Raw genomic sequence first — 20,593 nt, forward strand, 5'->3', positions numbered from 1 at the left:
TAATAAGTGGGTGATGTATTAGTAACAAAATGATGCCACATCATTTGATAGAAATGAAAATGGTCCTGGTCCAGATCTGGGAGGAGATCCCCAGGACACCATCCGTAGTCTGATTAGGAGCATGCCCCCACGTTGTCAGGCATGCGTACAAGCACGTGGGGGCCACACAAACTACTGAGAATCATTTTGAGTTGCTACAATGACATTTTAGCTAAATGGACCAGTGTGCTGCATCATTTTTTCACTTTCATTTTTGGGGTGTCTTTGATTTCCCCCCTCTATAGGGTGATCATTTTCATTTCAATCAAATGATGTGGCATCATTTTGTTACTAATACATCACCCACTTATTATCAGGAAACATATTCAACATCATTTTTCCCCCAGTTTAGATCTGATGTGTTTTCCAAGCGTTCCTCTCATTTTTTTGAGCAGTGTGTATAAACAAACAAATGACACGCGTTGCCACAGAAAACTGCGGGACAATGCGTGCTAGTGTAAACACCGCTTTAGTAACATCCTTATGTGAGTTTGCCAGATGAACAAGTCACAATTTTACAAGAATAAACTCATATTCCACGTCATTTTTAGTAGCATTTCCCCTGCTTGTTATTGTACAAGTGTTCTGGTGCTGGTGGAGCTGAGTGAGGGGAGGGCAAGAAGTGACATTTGGGGTTCTGAGTTGAGTTTTAGCTTAAACGTACGATTGTGCCTGTTGTGAGATCATTCATACCTGCAATAAAAGCCTGTTGCTCCAGCGATCAAGTCTGGTGCTTGTGTGTCTCACCCAACATTACAGTAACATGAGTGACACCTAGTGACCAGTGTAGAATACTACATATTACCATCACGTATCGGCAGTGGCTCAGGAAGTAGAGGTCATCCAAAAACCAGAAGGCTGGTGGTTCCATCAGGTTTCCACTTCCATGTGTTGCCATATCAATATGATCTGCCCAGGGCCTTCAGAATCAAGAGTGCTGGCCCATGTCACACACCCTAATGGGGCAGTTTTTTTTTGTTTTTTTTTTAGCCAGCCAATCTTCTGATTTGCCTCGCAGGGCCAGCTTGCAGGCACCCAGTTGTGACTGGTTGATCAGAGCAAAGAGGCACACCGCCAGTCCTGATTGGTTGATGGTTGAAAACTGTTCAGCAAGATCCTCCCACAGGAGGAAATTGACATCTTTGGCGAGTAGATGTACTTGACTTAAAAGGTTTAATATTTTTGCTATGCTGTTAGATAAATATTGATTTAAAACTCGTCCAGTGAGGTGGTAGTGGAGAAGTCTCAACTGCACCAAATGAGTCACTGACTGAGCGGGAATGGAACTCAGGCTTCATGTATCCCAAGATAAGGGGACTTATCAGGGAATGTTATTATCGCAGCTTAATGTGTTGAAGTTCCCATCACTCTGAACGCCTGTACGGAGCATCAATAACTCTACACGGGCAACCCTGGCTTGAACCCCTGCTATGGCACATATTTACTATCATGATTGTTTTGTTCTTTGATACTGGCTCTCACGACGTCTGGCAAAAAGACAAACCTGGCCCACCCACTGAAGTCCCAGGAACCAAAAGCACCACCCATCACGGACTGGAAGAAAAATGTGGTTAGATAATAAATCACATGGAAATGCTAGACTCTTCATAAAATATGCACAAATGGATGAAAACCATCCCTTTATTATCACATTGGATTGCGCTTTGAGTGCCTTGGAGGAGAAGTGAAAGACCATTTACCATCGCCCATTCTTCTTATAACGTGCCGCTCCGGGTGGCGTCGACATAAGCGTGTTCCCTTCTACAGTATATGAATGTGTGGGTTCACGTACTGTCAAAATCTTCATTTTGCAGTCTCAAAGCCGTTCGCTGGGAAGTCCAAGAAGACAGCTTGGGGGAATTGATCACATCAAAATCAGCGATGCACATTCACACAATAATGGCGTCTATGATGCGAACGCTTTCCAAATAAAGGTACTGATCAACACCACAGAAAATGAGAACCTCGCTGATAAACCTTTAGGGCAAATTAGATCAAATACTGGCCACGACTTGTGCTGCAGAGATGTCACACTGCATCGGCGCAAGATGACACTGCGCTTGTCATTAGGCGTACCTGTTGTGTCGCCGCTGCTGCCCTTTGCTCAGCCTGGGTCAGTCGTCTCTGCAGAGAAACGGACTTGTCTTGATACTCTGCTATCTGCCTCTCATACTGCACACAAACACACACAGTGGAACCTTGGTGAGCATCATTAAGTCCTTCCAGGATGTCTGACGCTAACCAAATCCAAATCCAATTACCGTAAATCAATGGTGTGTAAACCGCACCCGTGTATAAACCGCACCCCCATTTTCAGGCTCACGGCGGGGAAAAATTTTTTTACTTCATAAATGCTTGCCAACTCTTTCATCTCAAATCAACATGCGTAAAGGTACTAAGCAATTTCAAAAAGAAGAAGAAAGGAGAAATCTGCCGTCCATCAATTCATCTGCAATGGAATTCATGTAAGAAAAGTTTGTCGTCAACTTGCCGATGATGTCCGCTCTCCAACGCCGGATGACTGACTCGTCCACACCGTGCTGCCGTCCTGCTGCTCGGTTCCCAAACTCTTCTGCATACCGGCAGACAGAGAGTTTGAATGCTGCGGTGAAAGATCACCGTGGCATTTTATCTTTAGCTGCTTTAGCCTTGATTTAACGGTAGCTAATGTTGGTTTAGCGGTGACGCGAGCGGCGTTCTGCGCATGCGCATCAGTTATCCATGTTTTGTACATAATACTGCATTGCTTCAGTTTGAATAAACTCCAACGTTGTATTGTATTTTAAACCAGCTGCAATGTTTTAATGGAAGCTTAGGTTAGCTTCAGTGTATATAGAGATCGTTTCACTGTGTGAAAATACAGACACACAGCAGTCAGATAAGTGAAAAAGGAATTGCACTTTCAGCAACTGTACAGCAGAGGGCGCTAAAGCCAAAGCAACAGTCTGACCCACAGACGGCTATTCTAAAGTCTGCTTCTGGTCAATTTCTGTCTGGTCATAGACTTGTCATCATGTATAAACCGCACCCCGATTTTTGGCGTCTTACCGGTGGAAAAAAAGCGCGGTTTATACACCGTGATTTACAGTAATCCGTTCCAGAAAGCCAAAAATGTTAACACATTTTTACAATTGTAGTTTGACATGCAGAAAACAATTCAAAATGAATATACAGGGGTGTGAAAAAGTGTCTTCCTGAGTCTCTTCCAGCGCTGGGGAGGAATTTTGCAAAATTGTTGTCATTCAGCCACATTGGAGGCTTTTCCAGCATGAAGCGCCTTTTTAAGGTCATACCACAGCATCTCAATAGGATTCAGGTCAGGACTTGGACTAGGCCATTCAGAGGTGGACTTGCTGGTATGTTTTGGATCATTGTCCTGCTGCAGAACCCAAGTTGCTTTCAGCTTGAGGTCACCAACAGTTGGCCGGACATTCTCCTTCAGGATTTGGTAGACAGCAGGTTCCAGCAAGTCTTCCAGGTCGTGAAGCAGCAAAACAGCCCCAGACCATCACACTACCACCACCATATTTTACTGTTGCTATGATGTTCTTTTTCTGAAATGCGGCATTACTTTTACGTCAGATGTAATGGGACACACACCTTCCAAAAAGTTCAACTTTTGCCCCGTCAGACCACAAGAGTATTTTCCCAAAGGTCTTGGGGATCGTCAAAATGTTTTCTGGCAAAATTGAGACGAGCCTTAATGTTGTTTTTGTTCAGCAGTGGTTTTGGTCTTGGAACTCTGCCATGCAGGCCGTTTTTGCCCAGTGTCTTTCTTATGGTGGAGTCATGAACACTGACCTTAACTGAGGCAAATGAGGCCTGCAGTTCTTTGGATGTTGTTGTGGGGTCTTTTGTGACCTCTCGGATGAGTCGTTGCTGCGTTCTTGGGGTCATTTTGGTTGGCCGGCCACTCCTGGGAAGGTTCACCACTCTTCCATGTTTTCGCCATTCATGGATAATGGCTCTCACTGTGGTTCGCTGGAGTCCCAAAGCTTTAGAAATGGCTTTATAACCTTTTCCAGGCAATCACTTTTTCACACAGGGCCAAAATCGGAACTAGCCGTTGCTTGTACGTTTACTTGTGACGTTACAGTAATAAGCAGTTCCGTGACATGGTTTTGCGTACATGCTTGTTTAGACAGTGAGGCCAGCAAGCTAACCACTCGTCCACCGTGCAGCCAAATATAAACTATCTGACCCTTTTCCTCATCATACTTTTAGAACATCGTATGAGAAAAATACTCCTAACCGAGTGAGGTTTGACTGAAGGACCGTGAACATGACACAATACTGACCATCGCAGATGAACATTTCTGTGTGCGTGTTGCGCAAACCTCAGCCATCGTGTCTTGATTGTTTGTGAGCTGCAGCTCCAGCTCGCGTAATCGCAGTTTGTGTTGATGCGTCTCTGTCCTAAAAAGCAGCACAACACAATTACAATTAGATATATGTGTGTTACTTTCCCTTTTTGTTTCCATTCAACGTATGAGGCTTTGCAATCTTGGCGGTATATTTATGGTGTTTATTGAGTAATCTAAATCCAACAATGTTTTATGTTTGACTTTATGTTGGTGCTCGCTGTAAACTGGAGCGTGTGCATGCATACTCCACTCAACATTAGCAAACACAGAGAAAGGTGGCTTCTGTGTGTTTTTTGTTTGTTTCCTGAACCTTTTTTACCGTTATGATGGACTATCTTAGTAACAGCGTTTTCTGAAATACATAATTAAACGATTAGTAGCAGTTCTGAAGTACACAAGAACATGACCAAATATTAGCCGCACCGCTGTATAAGCCGAAGGCTAAAAGTTTGAGAAAGAAGACATCCAATCCACTAGACCAGTATCGGACCGATGCCAATCCTGCGTGTCCGATTGGACCATTCCTAATGAAAAGACCACCAGAGCCAGTTCTTACGTGAGATGTTGAATCCTGGCTTCGAAGGCCTTTGCCATGTTTGTGGCCTCATCCTTGGACTGCTGAAGACTTTTCTGCTGTGCCGTGAGGAGGTGTATCCGATCAGCATTTAAGCTGCGGCTCGTCTCCTCCAGCACCAACATCTGTGCGTGAAATGCCTGCACCTTTAGCTTGGTCTCTTGCTCCATCTGCAACATCTGGGACAGCCGAGCAGGGGGCGAGGTTTTGCAAATAAAATAACCAAACAACCAAGCGCCTTTGAACCTTGAACTTACCTGATGTCTGGTCGTATTTTGGGCCAGCAAGGAAGTTCTGTGCAGCTCATCCATCTCTCTGTGGAGCTGCAAGTTCTGCTGTTGCAACTGGAGTCGATCCTCACTGATATTGTCGCGGTCCTTCCAGGCTGCGGCCAAGCAGCCCTGCAGACGCTGCACTTCCTCCTGGCTGCGCTGTGCTTCCACACTGCTGCTGTTGGTGGGAAACACAGAACGGGTCATGTTACCACGCCTGTCCCGGCCGACTGTATGACGGAACTAAATATAGAGTAATCCCTCGCCACATCACACTTGGAATTTCACGGCTTCACCCTATCATGGTTTTTAAAAAACAAATAAATAAATCATGTTGTTTGTGCTTGAATAGTCAAACAATATGCATAGTTAAGCAAATTGTACCTATTTTTTGCCTAAATTTCATGTCCAGAGGGCTCTAATGATGTTAAAAATGGTATTGCTTGCCTGTTGTAATTCCAGTAAAAACTTACTATCTATACTAACTTGTGTTCACCTCCCTGCAATGTTTTGTGGCCGCATTTTAAGAAGTTTGACTGTTGAGGCTTGTGCTTTTGTCAATGGCGGAGCCAGAAATGTTTCATTGGGGTGGCCAAGGTGAGACCATTACTCACATAGGAGTGGCAGTAAGCTGACACCTGAAATGCTTTTTACAAATGATCACTCACTTAGGGGGAATGAGATGTGTTTTTCTGATGAATGCTGAATGTGAAATATGTGGGGATCCACTGTATTGTTACTTTGTCTTATGTTGCTGTAAATTGTTAACAAATAAGGTTTTTTGGGCCAAAAATCTAACATAAACATTTTTGTCAGGAAAATATTTTTTGTTATTGCACCTATAAAATGTTGTGTGTCCACTAGTCAATCTGATTTGACTAATATTAGTCATCGTAACATACAGTACATACGTACTTCTGCCAAGACACACATTAATGCCACACTGACTTGCTAGGATTATCGCAGGAGACCTTGTCTCTAAAACAAGTCCTTCACATGCTTATCACCTGATTCAGTACAGCCTTGGGTGTTTCGGCATGTGAGGCTGCGCTTTATCATCTCCGTCTCTCACAAGAGGAGATGGCCCCTCCCCTCGCATATGCTATCTCCTATACTGTTTAGCTAACATTTTAGCGTGAATAGTCAGACATTTTCTGTAGAAGCCGTCTGTTCAGGTTGTATTGATTTGTCTCCTTGCATGCAGGTTTTATTCAATTGTACTCCTCTTTACTCTCAAACAACTTGTCTCGTCTCTCCTCTATTTTGGAGCCGGCAATTTCCCCTGAAAGTTTTATTGTAATTAACAAATTAATCAACAATTAAACACAGAATCCCCAAATCATTCAAGGATTTTGAAAAATGCCAAGTCAAACCTATCGGTATCGACAATACTGGCCCTGTGATGACTCGGCATCTGCTCAGTACCAACATTTTCAGAATCGCCCCACGCTAGTGTCTTGTCGATGACAGCAAACTGCAAGCAGTAAATAGAAGAGCTGTGTACATTTTTTACACTTACTCCATTTCTACCTTTTTGAGTTTACACTGAGTGCTTTGCAACGTGATGCTCATTTCATCCCTTATCCTCTCCGCACTTAGACACCTCTGGTGGAGGGCGCTGGTCTTTTCAATGTCTTCATCTGCCCGGCACTTAGTTACCTGCAACATTCAACTCAAAACATTAAATACAGTAGAACCTTGGTTCGCATCATTAATCCAGAGATTAAGATTAATATATCAACAGACACCACCTTCCTGTTATTTTTTGAATTTAAGAGTGTTTCTCACCTCAAGTCTCTGCTGTTCTTTGGCAAAATAACCCAAAATGGAGGCAAAGAAAGTTACAAGTCCCAGCATTTTGATAAAGACGGTGAGAAACGCTACTGAATTCAAGAAAGAACTGACGCTGCCACGTCGTGTCTTTGGCAACAATCACATCTTCAGTGAAGGTAAAAGTAACCTTAAATGCTCATTTATTCCTTTCATCTGTCATTTACATGACAGTGAAATAGTACATTTTGGAGTGGCCTTTTATTGTGGCCAGCCTAAGGCACACCTGTGCAACAATCATGTTGTCTAGTCAGCATCGACTGTGAAACGGATGGATTATCTCAGCAAAGGGGGGCAGATTTCGACTGATTTGTGAATATTTGAGAGCGAGGGAGAAGCCTTTTGCTTTACATCTTTGAGCAAAAACAGAAGTGTTACATTTATGTTTTTGCTGCGTGCCTTTCACAGGACCTACCATCTCCAGTTCCTTCAGCAGGGCTTTTTTCTCATGATTGGACCTCTCAATGTGACAATCTTTGAGCGCACACGTCTGGAGACGGATGGAGAAGAGGAACAGATGCAATCGGATTGGACGAGTGCTTGTACAGAGACTGGGATAGAGGAGTACCGTGGTGGAGGAAATGGGGTCTAGAGCAGTGGTTCTGAACTGGTGGGACAGGACCCAAAAGTGTGCTGCGGAGCAGTTTTCAGTGGTTCGCGGGTCTTTGCCTGGGAAAAAAAAAAAAATAATAATGTGTCTGTGAATACAGCTCACGTTCTTGTCTGCGCTATTCGCCCGTTTCTGCGCGAACCGTCAAGCTTGAGTGGGAAAGAAAGGACATTGAGTGGAGACTTGACGTGCTGTCCGTCCTACACACAGTTGCAGATATCCGCTGGAGAATAGCGCACCATAAACAGACAAAGCTGCAGCTCATGTGTTGAAAACAGTCCCTTAAAATATCAACTATATGAGAAGTTTGAGTTGAAAGATTCCCATAAGTTGAGGGGTAATGATGGTGGGTCCCGCAGCCAAACCAGCTGAGAACCACTGATCTAGAGGGTGAACTTTTACCATTTGCATATGGGACAGCTCCTCTGCTATTCGATGGATTTCAATGTTGCACTGTTCACGTACAATATCTACCTGTGAAAATATGCACCACACCGTCAGATTATTCATGTGGCCACAAGGTTCTTCACTGGTGACCTTTCCACTTCCACTTCGTATCTGGCTAAAGGTAAAGGCTCAAAGGCAATGGATGGAGAGAGAGAGGAAAAGGAATTAGATCGGAACCGTGTGCTGTGATGGTGGTGTACCGTTCCGTCCCTACAGGGCACACATGCGCACACAAACACCCACACTCACACTCGGAGCTGCATTCAAACGTACAACCACCGAACCGTGAGGCAGACGTGCTAACCACACATTCACCAAGCTGCCCTCAAAGAACCACAATAGGGAGAAACCACCTCCTTCCTGGTGCGGACCGCAGCCTCCTGGATCAGCTGCTGGATGGCCCTATCTTTGTTTTCCAAATGATCTGCCTTCTGCTTCCGTCTTATTAGAGTCTGAAAGATGGAGGCAAAGGTGTAAGTAAAAGAAAATAAAACAAGAACCTGTATACAGTAGAGCCCCGCTTTTACACTCCAGGACCACCAGCAAACGGCAAACAAACCACAAGTAATTGGTATGCCCATAAAAATGTCTACTTTTGACACACGGCTCACCCCACACTCCATAGCTCCCTGCTTGCTTGACGATGGCGTTCTCCTTCGATTTTGGATCAACATTTGCAATAAAAGTGTCTTACATTTCATTCAGCTTCAAAACACTACTCTTCTCTCTTCAATTGCCATTGTTCACCTTTTTTTCAAATCAAATATATTTATATATTTTTTTTTTATTAAAAAAATCTTTAAAAATATTTGGGGGTTTTTTAAATACCAAAACTTTGAGAATTAGCTGGGCCGTGGATGATGTGTGGGGATCCACTGTATACAATTGCAAGTCTAGTAGGAGAAGAACAGTCAGAAAATGAAAGACAGACCTTAGCCACATCCTGCAGCGCGATGGCGTCAGCCACCTGCATACTCTCATGGACTTTATTCAGGACATCGTACTTCTCCTGCTCCAGGACAGCACATCGAGCCTGGAGGGCCCCGACTGTTTTCTCCCACTGAAGTGGCTCTTCAAGAGCACCTTCTGGCCAAGCTTTTGGTCTAAAGCGGTGAAAAGACATGGATCAAACTCTAAAATCACCAATGAAATTGTCTACTTCAAGAATGTTGAGCCAAGAGCTTGATGTTCAGGTGCGTTGGCAGTCACATGCTCACTTTTCTTCTCGCTGATTGAAAATTGACTGAAGGGATTGGAGTTGCTGAGTCTCTCCTGCATCTTCCTCCTAAACACACACACGATCGTCACAGCAGTCTCGCAATGAAGGATTCCTCACTATCCTCATGTACATAACAGCACAATATTGGAATTTAGCGCATTTTATACATTTTGATTTGCATTTGATTCCCTGCCAACACCCACAGACCCAGGAGTAACCCAAATGAGTCCTATCCCTTTAAGAAAGTACTCCTAAAGACACATCACATAATTACAATCGCATCACCGTGGGCGAAACCGTAGACCTGAAAAAGACTGGAATGGACTACAAGACCATCAACAAGACCATAGACCTTCTGAAGACCGGAATGTACTACAAGACCATCAGCAAGACTGTAGACCTTCACAAGACTGAAATGAACTCCAAAACTGTCAACACAATTGTAGACTTACACAAGACTGACATGGACTAAAACACCATCAACAAGATTGTAGACCTTCTCAAGACCGGAATGGACTACAAGACGATTAACAAGATTGTACACCTTCACAAGACTGGAAGTAATTACAAAACCGTTGACCTGAACAAGACTGGAATGGTCTACAAGACCATCAACAAAACCGTAGACCTGCGCAAGACTGAATGGACTACAAGACCATCAACAACAGTGTAAACTGTCACAAGACTGGAATGGACTACAAGACAATCAGTAAGACGTTTGGGGAAAAAAGAATAGAGGTGGTGCAATAATTTAAAAATAGAATACAAGTAAACAGTCAATTGTCTTCGCTGTGGAGCTCCATGCAAGAGTTCAAGGTTAGGGACCAGCCCAGAATTACGAGAGATGAGATAGTTTATGATGTCAAGGGAGTTGGCAGCCAATCAGCAAGGAAACCATTGGGAACTGACTTTCCTATAATCCTGCAGTGTCTACAAAGTCCCCCTGCTCAAGAAGACACGTGTACAGGCTCGTCTGGACATTTGACATGAACACCTGAATTACAGTACTCGGACAAGGCTTGGAAAACTCAGCTTTTAACCATTCTGGGGCAGTCTTAACCGCATTAAGGAGATAACATAGAGGCCCACGTAGCGCATCATCTTGAATGAGAACACTGAAGATGGGTCGAGGATTGTGCGTCCAGCATGACAATGACACAGAAGATACAACCAAGGCAGCAAAGGGGTGTCTCAAAAAGAGGCCCATGAAGAGCCTAGGATACTACATGTGCAAGCTTATATAACCCAGCATTGGCCATGTTAAATGAAGTCATCTTAAGATGAGCCAATTCTATGAGTACATAGCATTTATGTCGTTCTTGACCTGTCTCCGTCGCTGATGCTCAACACTTTGTAGTTGTTTGGTCAGCTCATCTGTTTTGGCCGTGGCAGTTCTCAGGTCATCACTGGTCTTTCTGTGACACGCAGACAACACATTAGCACAGCTTCCTTTTAGTCAACATGAATTCAGGTGGTCCTCAGTCTACGAACGACTTCCATTCCTACGGCGGCGGTGTCAGTCGAGCTTTACCAGAAGTCGGAACTTATACCTAAATCAGGTGTCCAAACTTTTTCCAGTGGGGTGCCAGATAATGAAAAACAAAAGGGTGCAACTTTGCTATTTTGTGAAGGAACACATGTAGATATGCTAAGTTACAGTACGGTATATACTGTATATTTCAAGAAACTGCATCTCAGCTTTGTCATATAGGAGAAAAATGGTATTATTCATATCAACGTCTGTCTCCCCCCCCCCCCGTTGCTAGGAAGTGTTTTTTTCCCTTTTCATAATATTATGACTATGCTACTAAAATGAATGGATTATTTTTCTTTATCATGTTATGGGTTTATTGTAGTAAAACTGCAGACATTTTTTCTTGATAGAATTCCACTTTTTTTCTTGATATTTTGTCTTTATTCTCGGAAAAATGACAGCTTACAATTTATAACATTACTTTTAAAATAAATACCTTGTAAAATTATAATATTACAACTTTAAGAAAATACAAAATTCTTAAATTTTTTTTATGACAATTTTTCCTCATATTACAAGTTTATTCTCATAAAAATGGTGACATTTTTTCTCAATAGAATATGACTGGTAAAATGACATTCCATTTCTGCTATTTTCCAGTGATTACAACTTTCTTCTTGTAACTTTTCTTCTCATAATATGACTTTATTCCAATAATATTTTGACGTTATTCCCCAACCTCATAAAATTACAACCTTTTCTTGTTAATTACACATTTTTTTCTCTTAATATTTTTAATTTATTCTTTTAAAATTACGGCAATTTTTTCAATTTTTGCCTTTTAAAAAAAAAACTTTTTTTTAAAGAGGTCTTGTTAAATTACATTTTTAGAATGTGCCACGGGCCAATAAAAAAAACAGCCACAGGCTGTAAATGGCCACCGGGCTGCACTTTGGACACCCCTCACCGAAATGAACATCTAAGCCAGTCACACTGTACACAGGACACATGCATGACATATAAAATACAGTCATATAAATAATAAGAGCAGATCCTTTCACGCGTTTAAGGATGCCATCTTTAGCCGTCATGATGGTGTTGATGGAGCCGCTTGGACCAAACACGTGGCCGATGTCTAATTTCACTTCACTTTTCACTTTCTTTGACACAGTGCCATCCGAAGAGTCTGCCGAAGGCTTGGAGACCTAACGACTGAAAAAAAGCTAAGAGCAAAAGTGCTGTTGTCCTTTGGGAAAGGATTGCGTATGTAAGAGGAAACGGAGCACGAGGACCGCCTGTATGTTTGGAAGGCGGTTACATGTTTGTTACTTAGTATTGTGTATTTAGTTACCTGAGCTGTGTGTGTAGCTCCTCTATCTTTTCATTCTGCTCTGTCACCGTCGTTAAAAGCTGCTTGTTTCTCTATGTGTGACAATAAATACAGTATACTGTACAACAAGAACCATGTCCACATCCCATCATTCCAAGCAGTTGAAGTGGAAAATGTCTGTTATGTCACATTGAAAGCATCGTGGATGCCTCAAGAATCACATGGGTGCACTGACTGATGACACTCAACATCTTACATTTGCAGTCAGGAGTTTACACACACACTCGTCACCTTCATTTTGAGCCTTTCATGATTTTCATGAAGAAAAATGAACAATATCTTTTTCAAATTGCTAACCTGATGACAAAAAGTAAACTGAGCCAGGGGGAACACCAAACAATTCCTTACTTTTATCCCTGTGGTTGTTCGTACACTGGAAGGGGCGTTGCAAAAGAGGGAGAGACAGGCTTACTGGGAGGAGGAAGTGTCAATAATGAGACCGCCGCCGTGCTTAGTCGTCACTGTCCATTTCATAGGAGCGCTTGGGAGACATAATGGAGGCTAAGGTTGAAAAGTGCCATTGCCCACCCTCAGTGTAGTGGCTAGCGACCGCGTACATATCCCTCGCCAATTCATGCTTCACTCTCACGGTTTTCCAAAAATATATTATTCAAGCTTGCTTTTTCGTGGTTGAATACACCCTATTGCTGGTCAAAATATATGCATATTTCAGCAAATTTCCATTTAGCCTTTTTCATCCATAAAGGTGTCAGTAATGTTAGGTGAGACACACAAGCACCAGACTTGATTGCCGAAACAACAGGCTTTTATTGCAGGTTTGAATGACCTTGCAACGGGCACAAAATCCCCAACACGGGGTTACTGATGCGGCCGTATCCCACGCCAAGCTAAAACTCAACTATGAACCCTCAAAGTTACTTCTTGTCCAACACCGTAACACATTTGCAGCAACACTCATTCTTACTTGTCTTATTTTGTCATATGTCTGCTCTATTGGGTAATAGGAGTGTAGAGGTTACTACAGGGGTGTTATTTCATGTCTAGAGGGCTCTAATAATGTTAAAAAAAACTGGATTTAGAAGGCCGTCAACAGGTTTTCTATGCTCCAACTATGAAAAAATTCAATTTATAAAAGAAGGGATCCCACTTCATGGAGTCACGTATCACGGTCGGGTTTGGAACTAATGAACTAATTCTCTTTTTCTTTTCATGCAGTATTAATAATCTATAGGAGTGTGTCGTAACCACGAAAAGTAAAAGGACCTTGGCAAAGTGGTGACACACTAACCATCTAGGGCCAAAATTGAGATGACATTCCCGCCCATGATGGGTGTACTGTCCGTAAACTTTTGACCACAACTATAGAACATACTCTAGATATTCCTTACCGATTGCACTTCCTGGTTGACCACTTGGAGTTTCCGTGACTGCTGTGTGAAATGAATGAGCTGATCCTGTGAAGAAAAAGGAAAATCTTTGGAACTGCGTAGGTTCTTTCGGTCTCACCTCAAGCCTCTTTTTCTTTTGAGCACGCCTGCAAAATAACCAAAAATGGAGCCAAAGCAAGTTGCAAATGCCAGCACTGTGATTAAAACAGGTGAAAAACACTCCAATTCAAGAAATAACTCAGAGCTCAGCCTTCAAAGGTGCTTTGAAGGCTGTTCCAAGACCCCACTTTGGAAAGGCTGACCACATCTCTATATTCCTTTATCCAACATACAGACAACTTCTCAAGCAAGCTCCCCCTGTAAGTACAGCAGTTAAAGTGTGGAATGAAGAAACTGATCAAGTACTTCAGGACTGCTTTGGCTGCACAAACTGGGATGTGTTTAAAACTGCAGCGGGGAGGGAAGATTGTACTGTTGATTTGGATGAATATGCTTCTGCTGTTACTGGCTACATTAGCACATGCATAGAGACTGTTACCACCACCAAGTATTACAGAAAATACCCTAACCAAAAACAGTGGATGAACTGTGATGTAAGGGCTAAGCTACGTGCTCGTTCGACTGCATTTGTCATGGGCACCGCTGAGGACTACAAAAAGGCCAGATATGACCTGAGGAGGTCCATACGAGAGGCCAAAAGACAGTACAGACAGAAGCTGGAGGGCTACTATTCCACCTCAGACCCTCGGCGCATGTGGGCGGGGCTCCAGCACATCACAGACTATCGACAGCAGAGTAGCGTAGCCACGTCCAGCCAAACCACACTTCCTGATGAGTTGAATGAGTTCTATGCCCGCTTTGACACCCAAACTCCTGATGAGCAGAGAGGGTGGCTGGACTTGGGGAGCACACAGGACTCACCTCTCATGGTGACATCAGCTGATGTGCGCAGGGTTCTGAACAAAACAAACCCACGAAAAGCAGCAGGGCCAGACAACATCTCAGGACGTGCACTTCGGGTTTGCTCATCAGAGCTAGCTGATGTGCTTGCTGACATATTTAACCTGTCGCTTGCACAAGCATCTGTACCGACCTGCTTTAAGTCCACCACCATAGTGCCCGTACCCAAGAAGAGCAACGTGACCTGCTTGAATGACTATCGCCCTATAGCACTCACTCCTATTGTTATGAAGTACTTTGAAAGATTAGTCATGACCCACATCAAAAAGAGCATCCCGGCGGCGACTGTGGACCCTCTACAGTTTGCATATCGTCAGAACCGGTCCACGGATGATGCAGTCAACACTGCCATCCACACAGCCCTTTCTCACCTACAGGGCCAGGACACATATGTCAGAATGCTATTTATAGACTATAGCTCTGCTTTTAATACAGTCAGCCCCCACAAACTCACAGATAAGCTCCTCACACTTGGCCTGTCACCCTCCCTCTGTAACTGGGTGTTTAACTTTCTAACAGGCAGGCCCCAGTCAGTCAGAGTCCACAATCGCACATCCAGCTCAAGAATTGTGAGCACTGGGACCCCACAGGGGTGTGTGCTGAGTCCACTCCTCTACACGCTCTTCACCTACGATTGCGTGGCCTCCCAGAACAACACCAGCATCATTAAATTTGCGGATGACACTACAGTCATCGGCCTGATCACTGGTGGTGTTGAAACATCATACAGAAGAGAGCTGGCGGACCTCATAGCTTGGTGTCGTGATAACAATCTCCTTCTCAATACAGATAAGACTAAAGAGATGATCATCGACCCAAGAACAAGGGAAAAGGAGCCGCATAGACCCCTGTTTATTGATGAGACTGAGGTGGAGAGGGTGAAAACCTTCAAGTTCCTTGGCACACACATCAGCGAGGACCTCACCTGGTCTCACAACACCCAACAAATTATGAAGAAGTCCCAAAGGAGACTGTACTTCCTGAGAAGACTGAGGAAATTTGGCATGTCCACCACAATCCTTAGTTGCTTCTACAGATGCACTATGGAAAGTGTCCTTACCGCCTCCATCACTGTTTGGTACGGTAACTGTACAACACGTGATAGGAAGGCACTCCAGCGGGTGATCAAGACCTCACAGAACATTGTTGGGGCAGCCCTCCCCTCACTGCAAGACATTTATAAAACTAGAGTCCTACGAAGAACACACAACCTCATCAAGGACAGCACACATCCACAACACTCATTATTCACACTCCTACCGTCAGGCAGACGCTACAGGAGTTTGAAGTCCAGGACCACAAGGCTGGCAAACAGCTTTTACCCACAGGCCATCAGGCTTCTCAACGAAGCACTCACACACGCCGCACGCAACATACGCACACACTCATAGCACTTTTATTTATTTACTTATTTATTTGTATTATTTATCTGTATTAATGTCTCTTCTGTTGTTGCTTAATTTATTGGTATTTATGTTTATGTTTCTTATTTTCAAACAAAAAGTTTTGTTTTAGATGGAGATTCACCTGTAAGACAAATAAAACAAATTAAGATAAAAAAGTAAGTATTTTCAAAGAAGATTTTTAGACGGAGTTTCACCTTGTGTGAAAATAAGAACGTAAATCTACATACTGTATCTTTAATAGGCAGACAAAATGAACCTATTGGAGCGTTGAAGTGGTCACATCACTAAGACACGTTATTAAAAGCATGAATGCATGTTCCAGGGGGAATATTAAACCTTGAGCTTCTGTGTCATGGCATCTGGGTTCTGTCCGTCTTCGAAAGCTTTGTGGTAGAGCTCCTTGAGTTGCTCCACCCCTTGCACTGCTGTCGGCCACATCTCCATAGCCCGCCAGCGCTCCTGTTCCAATACAAAGTACAGGGAAAGAGAAAACACTTTATTATATTGTATTTGTGCACGGTTTTTTCACTTTGCTGCCATTCCATGGTAGCTGCAATGGTGTCGAAATGCACTCAATCATGCTATAGGTCAGGCGTCACCAACGTTTTGTCTTGTGAGAGCTACTTTTAGAAAATGAAAATGGCCACGAGCTACTCATTTTTGTAGAAATGATTCTCATAGCTTATTTCAACCCAAACAAAGCAAATATGCTTGTTTTACCAGAACATTCACAAAATGCTGGTATCCACAACTCACATTTTATGTTTCACAATACTTTTCTTTCTAGTGCCTGATGGCACCAGGTTGGTGACCCCTGCTATAGGTGATACTGTGTGTTAAGTGTAAGAATTCACTTTCATATGCACTATCATCATCATCATCTTCATACTGAGGTTTCAAACACTTGGGTGGCAAGCCAGCAAGTGGTACAGACCTGCAAGAAGAGCTGGACTTGTGTTTCATAATTTTGAATCAGGGCGTCGTCATCCACCACGAGCTTCTCCTCACTCGGCTCTGCATGGACACTGTCAAAGCGTTGCACACGGCACCGACGTATTTATTCATCAAAACACAAAAAAAAATACATTTGTTGTGGAGGGTGGCCACACTTTGATTGCCAAAAACAAGGACACTCGGCCTGGCAAGGAGATAATCAAAGTAGTCCCTCGCCTCTTTGCGCTGCAAATTTGCGGCTTCACTCTGTAACGCGTTTTTTAAAAAATATATATTAATTCATATATTATGCTGGTTTGTGGTGGAATACGACCTATTGATAGTCATAGCATATTTTGGTCAAAATTAAGCATTTTAAGCATAAAAATGACCCATTGAAGTCAAATACAAATACAAGGCTTTCAGGAGACGCATTCAAAGACATTGTGATGATGTGTAGTATCCTACATTGGTCAGTAGGTGTCAGTAATGTTACATTGATGAGACAATAGCCACTACAGGTACTGCATGGAAACCGAAAGTAAAAAGGGACAACATGGAAGTCTCCCAATGCTAAGGTGTGTCTATGTTATTTATTTATGTCTTATTTTCTCTTGTTTTGTGTACTATAGTGGGTAATATACTTGCAAAGGTGACTATAAGGGTGTTAGTTCATGTCTAGAAGGCTCCAATAATGTTAAAAATCATATTTAGAAGGTCGTAAACAGGTTTGCTATGCTACAACCACAAAAATATTCCATTTATAAATAAGGAATCCTACTTCAAGAAAATTCACTCATCACGGTTGGGTGTGGAACCAATTAACCATGACAAACAAGAATAGAACCCAAGACACAAATTCAGTCTCTCAGAGGTTACACAACATGTTTTACCACTCACTCTTAAATCATATCTGTTTGAGCTTCAGTGGTGCAAAAATAACAAAAGTATTAGAAAACAAACCAATGTGGACATACACGTATTTGGACAAAGAGATACTAGAAAATATGAAATATTAGCTGTATGAGCAAATCAGTTTTAAAATTGTAAAAATTCTAATTTAAAATGGAATGGCCCAATGAAAAACGTTTGGTCACCCTATGTTATGGAACACATGCATTCTTCACAAAACGTGCAAGCAATGGCTAGTTCCAGTTATGTCTACAACTGCTTATGTCGACATTCCACGTATTTCATCTCATTGCATAACGACGCAGCAACAACCCGTGTCGTACTATAATAATGGGAATTTATCTATGACTAGGTGTTTTTCATTTTACAAGTGACGATTTGACTCGTATGCCAAAAGACAGCAATAAACACAAATATAGATTTTGTAATTCTAATAATAATAATAATAATAATAATGCCACCTTTCATCTTCCTCTATATCGCTCTCCATCTTCCCCTTGACGTCTGTCATTGGCTGGAAATAGATGCTCATTAGGTTCTTGTACATATCAGAGTACTCTTTGTTTTGCATTTTTTGTGTATTGTTTATGTAACTTTGCAAGTGAAACTTTGTAACATTATAAGGAAAAATAATATCATTTTAGTAGCACAAAGTTGAAATGTAATATTACGACAAATAACAAATAAAGCTGTAATTTTTGGAAAATTAAGTTGGGGGAAGAAGTAATAATCTTACAAGAATAAAGTCCAAATATTTTGGGAATAAAGTCATAATTATAAGAAGAACATTTCCAAAAAGAAAGTTTAAATAATTGGAAAGATTTTTTTTTCAAAAAACAGCTGTCATTTTCCGAGAATAAAAGTCATACTGTTAAGAGAAAAAAGACAATTTTTTTGTTTGTTTTACAATAATACATTTGTATTAGTATGAGAGAAAATTGTGAAATTATTAAAGAAAAAAGATGTTCAGTGCTATTTAAAGTCATAATATGAAAAACCGATAACACAAAATAAAGTTGTAATTTTTGCTAAATTTGGTTGGGGAAAAAGTCTAAATATTATGGGAATAAAGTCATAATATTACGCAAAGTCAGTTCACTAAGATTATTTAAGAAGGAACTTTAAATACTTGGGATTTTTTTTTTAAACAGCAAAAATCGAGAAAAAGAGCAAAGAGCAAAGTTCATGCTCCCCATACGCTCTTTCACCGACATCACAAAGCTGAGATGCACTTTTTTCCTGAAATATACCGTATATACATACATATACTTCTCAGCAAAGTGGCCCTTGCATCCTTTCCTTTTTTAAGTACGTGCCCCTCAGTGGAAAAGGTTTGGACACCCCTGCAGTAAGTAATCCCTCACCACTTTGTGCTCAGTTTTATTTTCCCGGATTTGTGTTTGGTTTTGTATTTTATGTCTTTATGGTAGTAACACATAATTCAGGAATTTATAAAACGCAGTCTAGTCAATGGTAATTTGAACACTGATTTTAGCAGAGGTTTAGGAAATGTTTCGAACCCGAACGTGTTTTCCACATTGTAAAAAGGTCGTCATTACTTGCCGTCATTATTTGGCGATTTTTAGTCATTTTACTTGCAAAGCATGAATGAATGAAAGTGTGTGGAAAAATATATAAACTGTTTTTATCAGACCTTGTATCTGTACCTTGTACCTCTTCAGCTTCAGCTTGATGAAGGTGAGATCTCGACATGCATGCAACTTCTCAGCAGGAGGTACTCCCCTCATTTAACCTTCATGGTGCCATTCTCTGCAGGTGAAAAAAAACAATAATCGTGACCATCACATCATGTCCGTAGGGTTTAAAAGTCCCCGCAAAATTATTTTTACTGCCGTTCCTCTCACCAAGTTAATGCTAACACACAACTTAAATAGTTTTCCTAGATAAAAAAAAACAAAACTGCGTAATACATCAAACCTACGTAATGACTGAACACTCATTAGGTCATCGTGAAGGCGGCAAACATAGCCGTCATGAAGTCACGTTGTCTTATCGTTTAAAGCCAAACAACGCGAGCGTCAAACCTCTGCACGTGCCCAAGTTTGCCCATTAAAAAAACATAATATCGGGTAGATACTAGCGAGATGAGCCCGCAAATTAGAGGCGTTTTTATTGTCAAAATTGAAACAATGTAACACATATGTACAACATTTTGTTGTACATATGTGTTACATCTTTGTTGCTGATATTATGTTTATATATTGTTTAAAAGGGGAACAAGTGTTAGGACACATGACACGGCAATGCTTTCCCTGTATCGGCTTGGCGTCGGATCCATACGAAAATTTGCAGTATCTCCGAACCCCTATACGTTCAAGTCGACACGCTTTCAGGACTTTTCCGCAAGATGGTGCTGTTGGCTACGAATCAATGGCAGGATGCCCTGCAAAAGCAGTGTCAACCCAAAGGTTCCCACAGTCTACACTGCTTCGATGGTGTTTTCCTTTTCTAACTTGGACAGGTTGTGGAAAAAAAGCATTGTTGCTCGACACAAAGACGTTCTAGGCTGTAAGTAGATTGTCAAACTGCAGCATGGTGGCCAAACCATACAGTTCTTAAGAGAAGAGATCCCACTGAAGACGCCGAGTGCATGTGCTCAGCGTCAGACGCTCCTTGTTGACATACTGAAGCAGAGCATGCCTCCCTTTGGAAACTGAGCCGCAGGGCAGTGTTCCAACATCAGAAGGACCCCAAACACATCTCCAAGACAACCTCTGCTTTGCTAAAGCTGAGGCTTAACGTGATGGACCTAAACTCTAATGAAAATTGAAAGGATGAGAGGTGACATTGATA

The 20,593-nt window shown here is 42.1% G+C and overlaps 1 protein-coding gene across 1 annotated transcript; it reads right to left on the reverse strand.

Annotated features, from left to right (window-relative positions):
* Positions 1 to 1,203: 1,203 nt before the first annotated feature.
* Positions 1,204 to 19,642, reverse strand: LOC129182678 (sodium channel and clathrin linker 1-like). Its single transcript, XM_054779087.1, has 18 exons — positions 19,434 to 19,642; positions 16,869 to 16,959; positions 16,271 to 16,393; positions 13,569 to 13,634; positions 12,181 to 12,251; positions 10,680 to 10,770; positions 9,354 to 9,421; positions 9,068 to 9,239; positions 8,452 to 8,588; positions 8,337 to 8,346; positions 8,092 to 8,265; positions 7,495 to 7,569; positions 6,769 to 6,908; positions 5,235 to 5,427; positions 4,960 to 5,156; positions 4,377 to 4,455; positions 2,116 to 2,211; positions 1,204 to 1,889 (listed from the first exon to the last, which is right to left on the reverse strand). Exons 1-18 carry the CDS (start codon positions 19,490 to 19,492, stop codon positions 1,824 to 1,826), a joined length of 1,908 nt encoding a protein of 635 aa, XP_054635062.1. The 5' UTR covers positions 19,493 to 19,642; the 3' UTR covers positions 1,204 to 1,823.
* Positions 19,643 to 20,593: the final 951 nt, after the last annotated feature.

The sequence above is a fragment of the Dunckerocampus dactyliophorus genome, chromosome 6 (assembly GCF_027744805.1).
Source record: "Dunckerocampus dactyliophorus isolate RoL2022-P2 chromosome 6, RoL_Ddac_1.1, whole genome shotgun sequence".
Classification (NCBI taxonomy): domain Eukaryota; kingdom Metazoa; phylum Chordata; class Actinopteri; order Syngnathiformes; family Syngnathidae; genus Dunckerocampus; species Dunckerocampus dactyliophorus.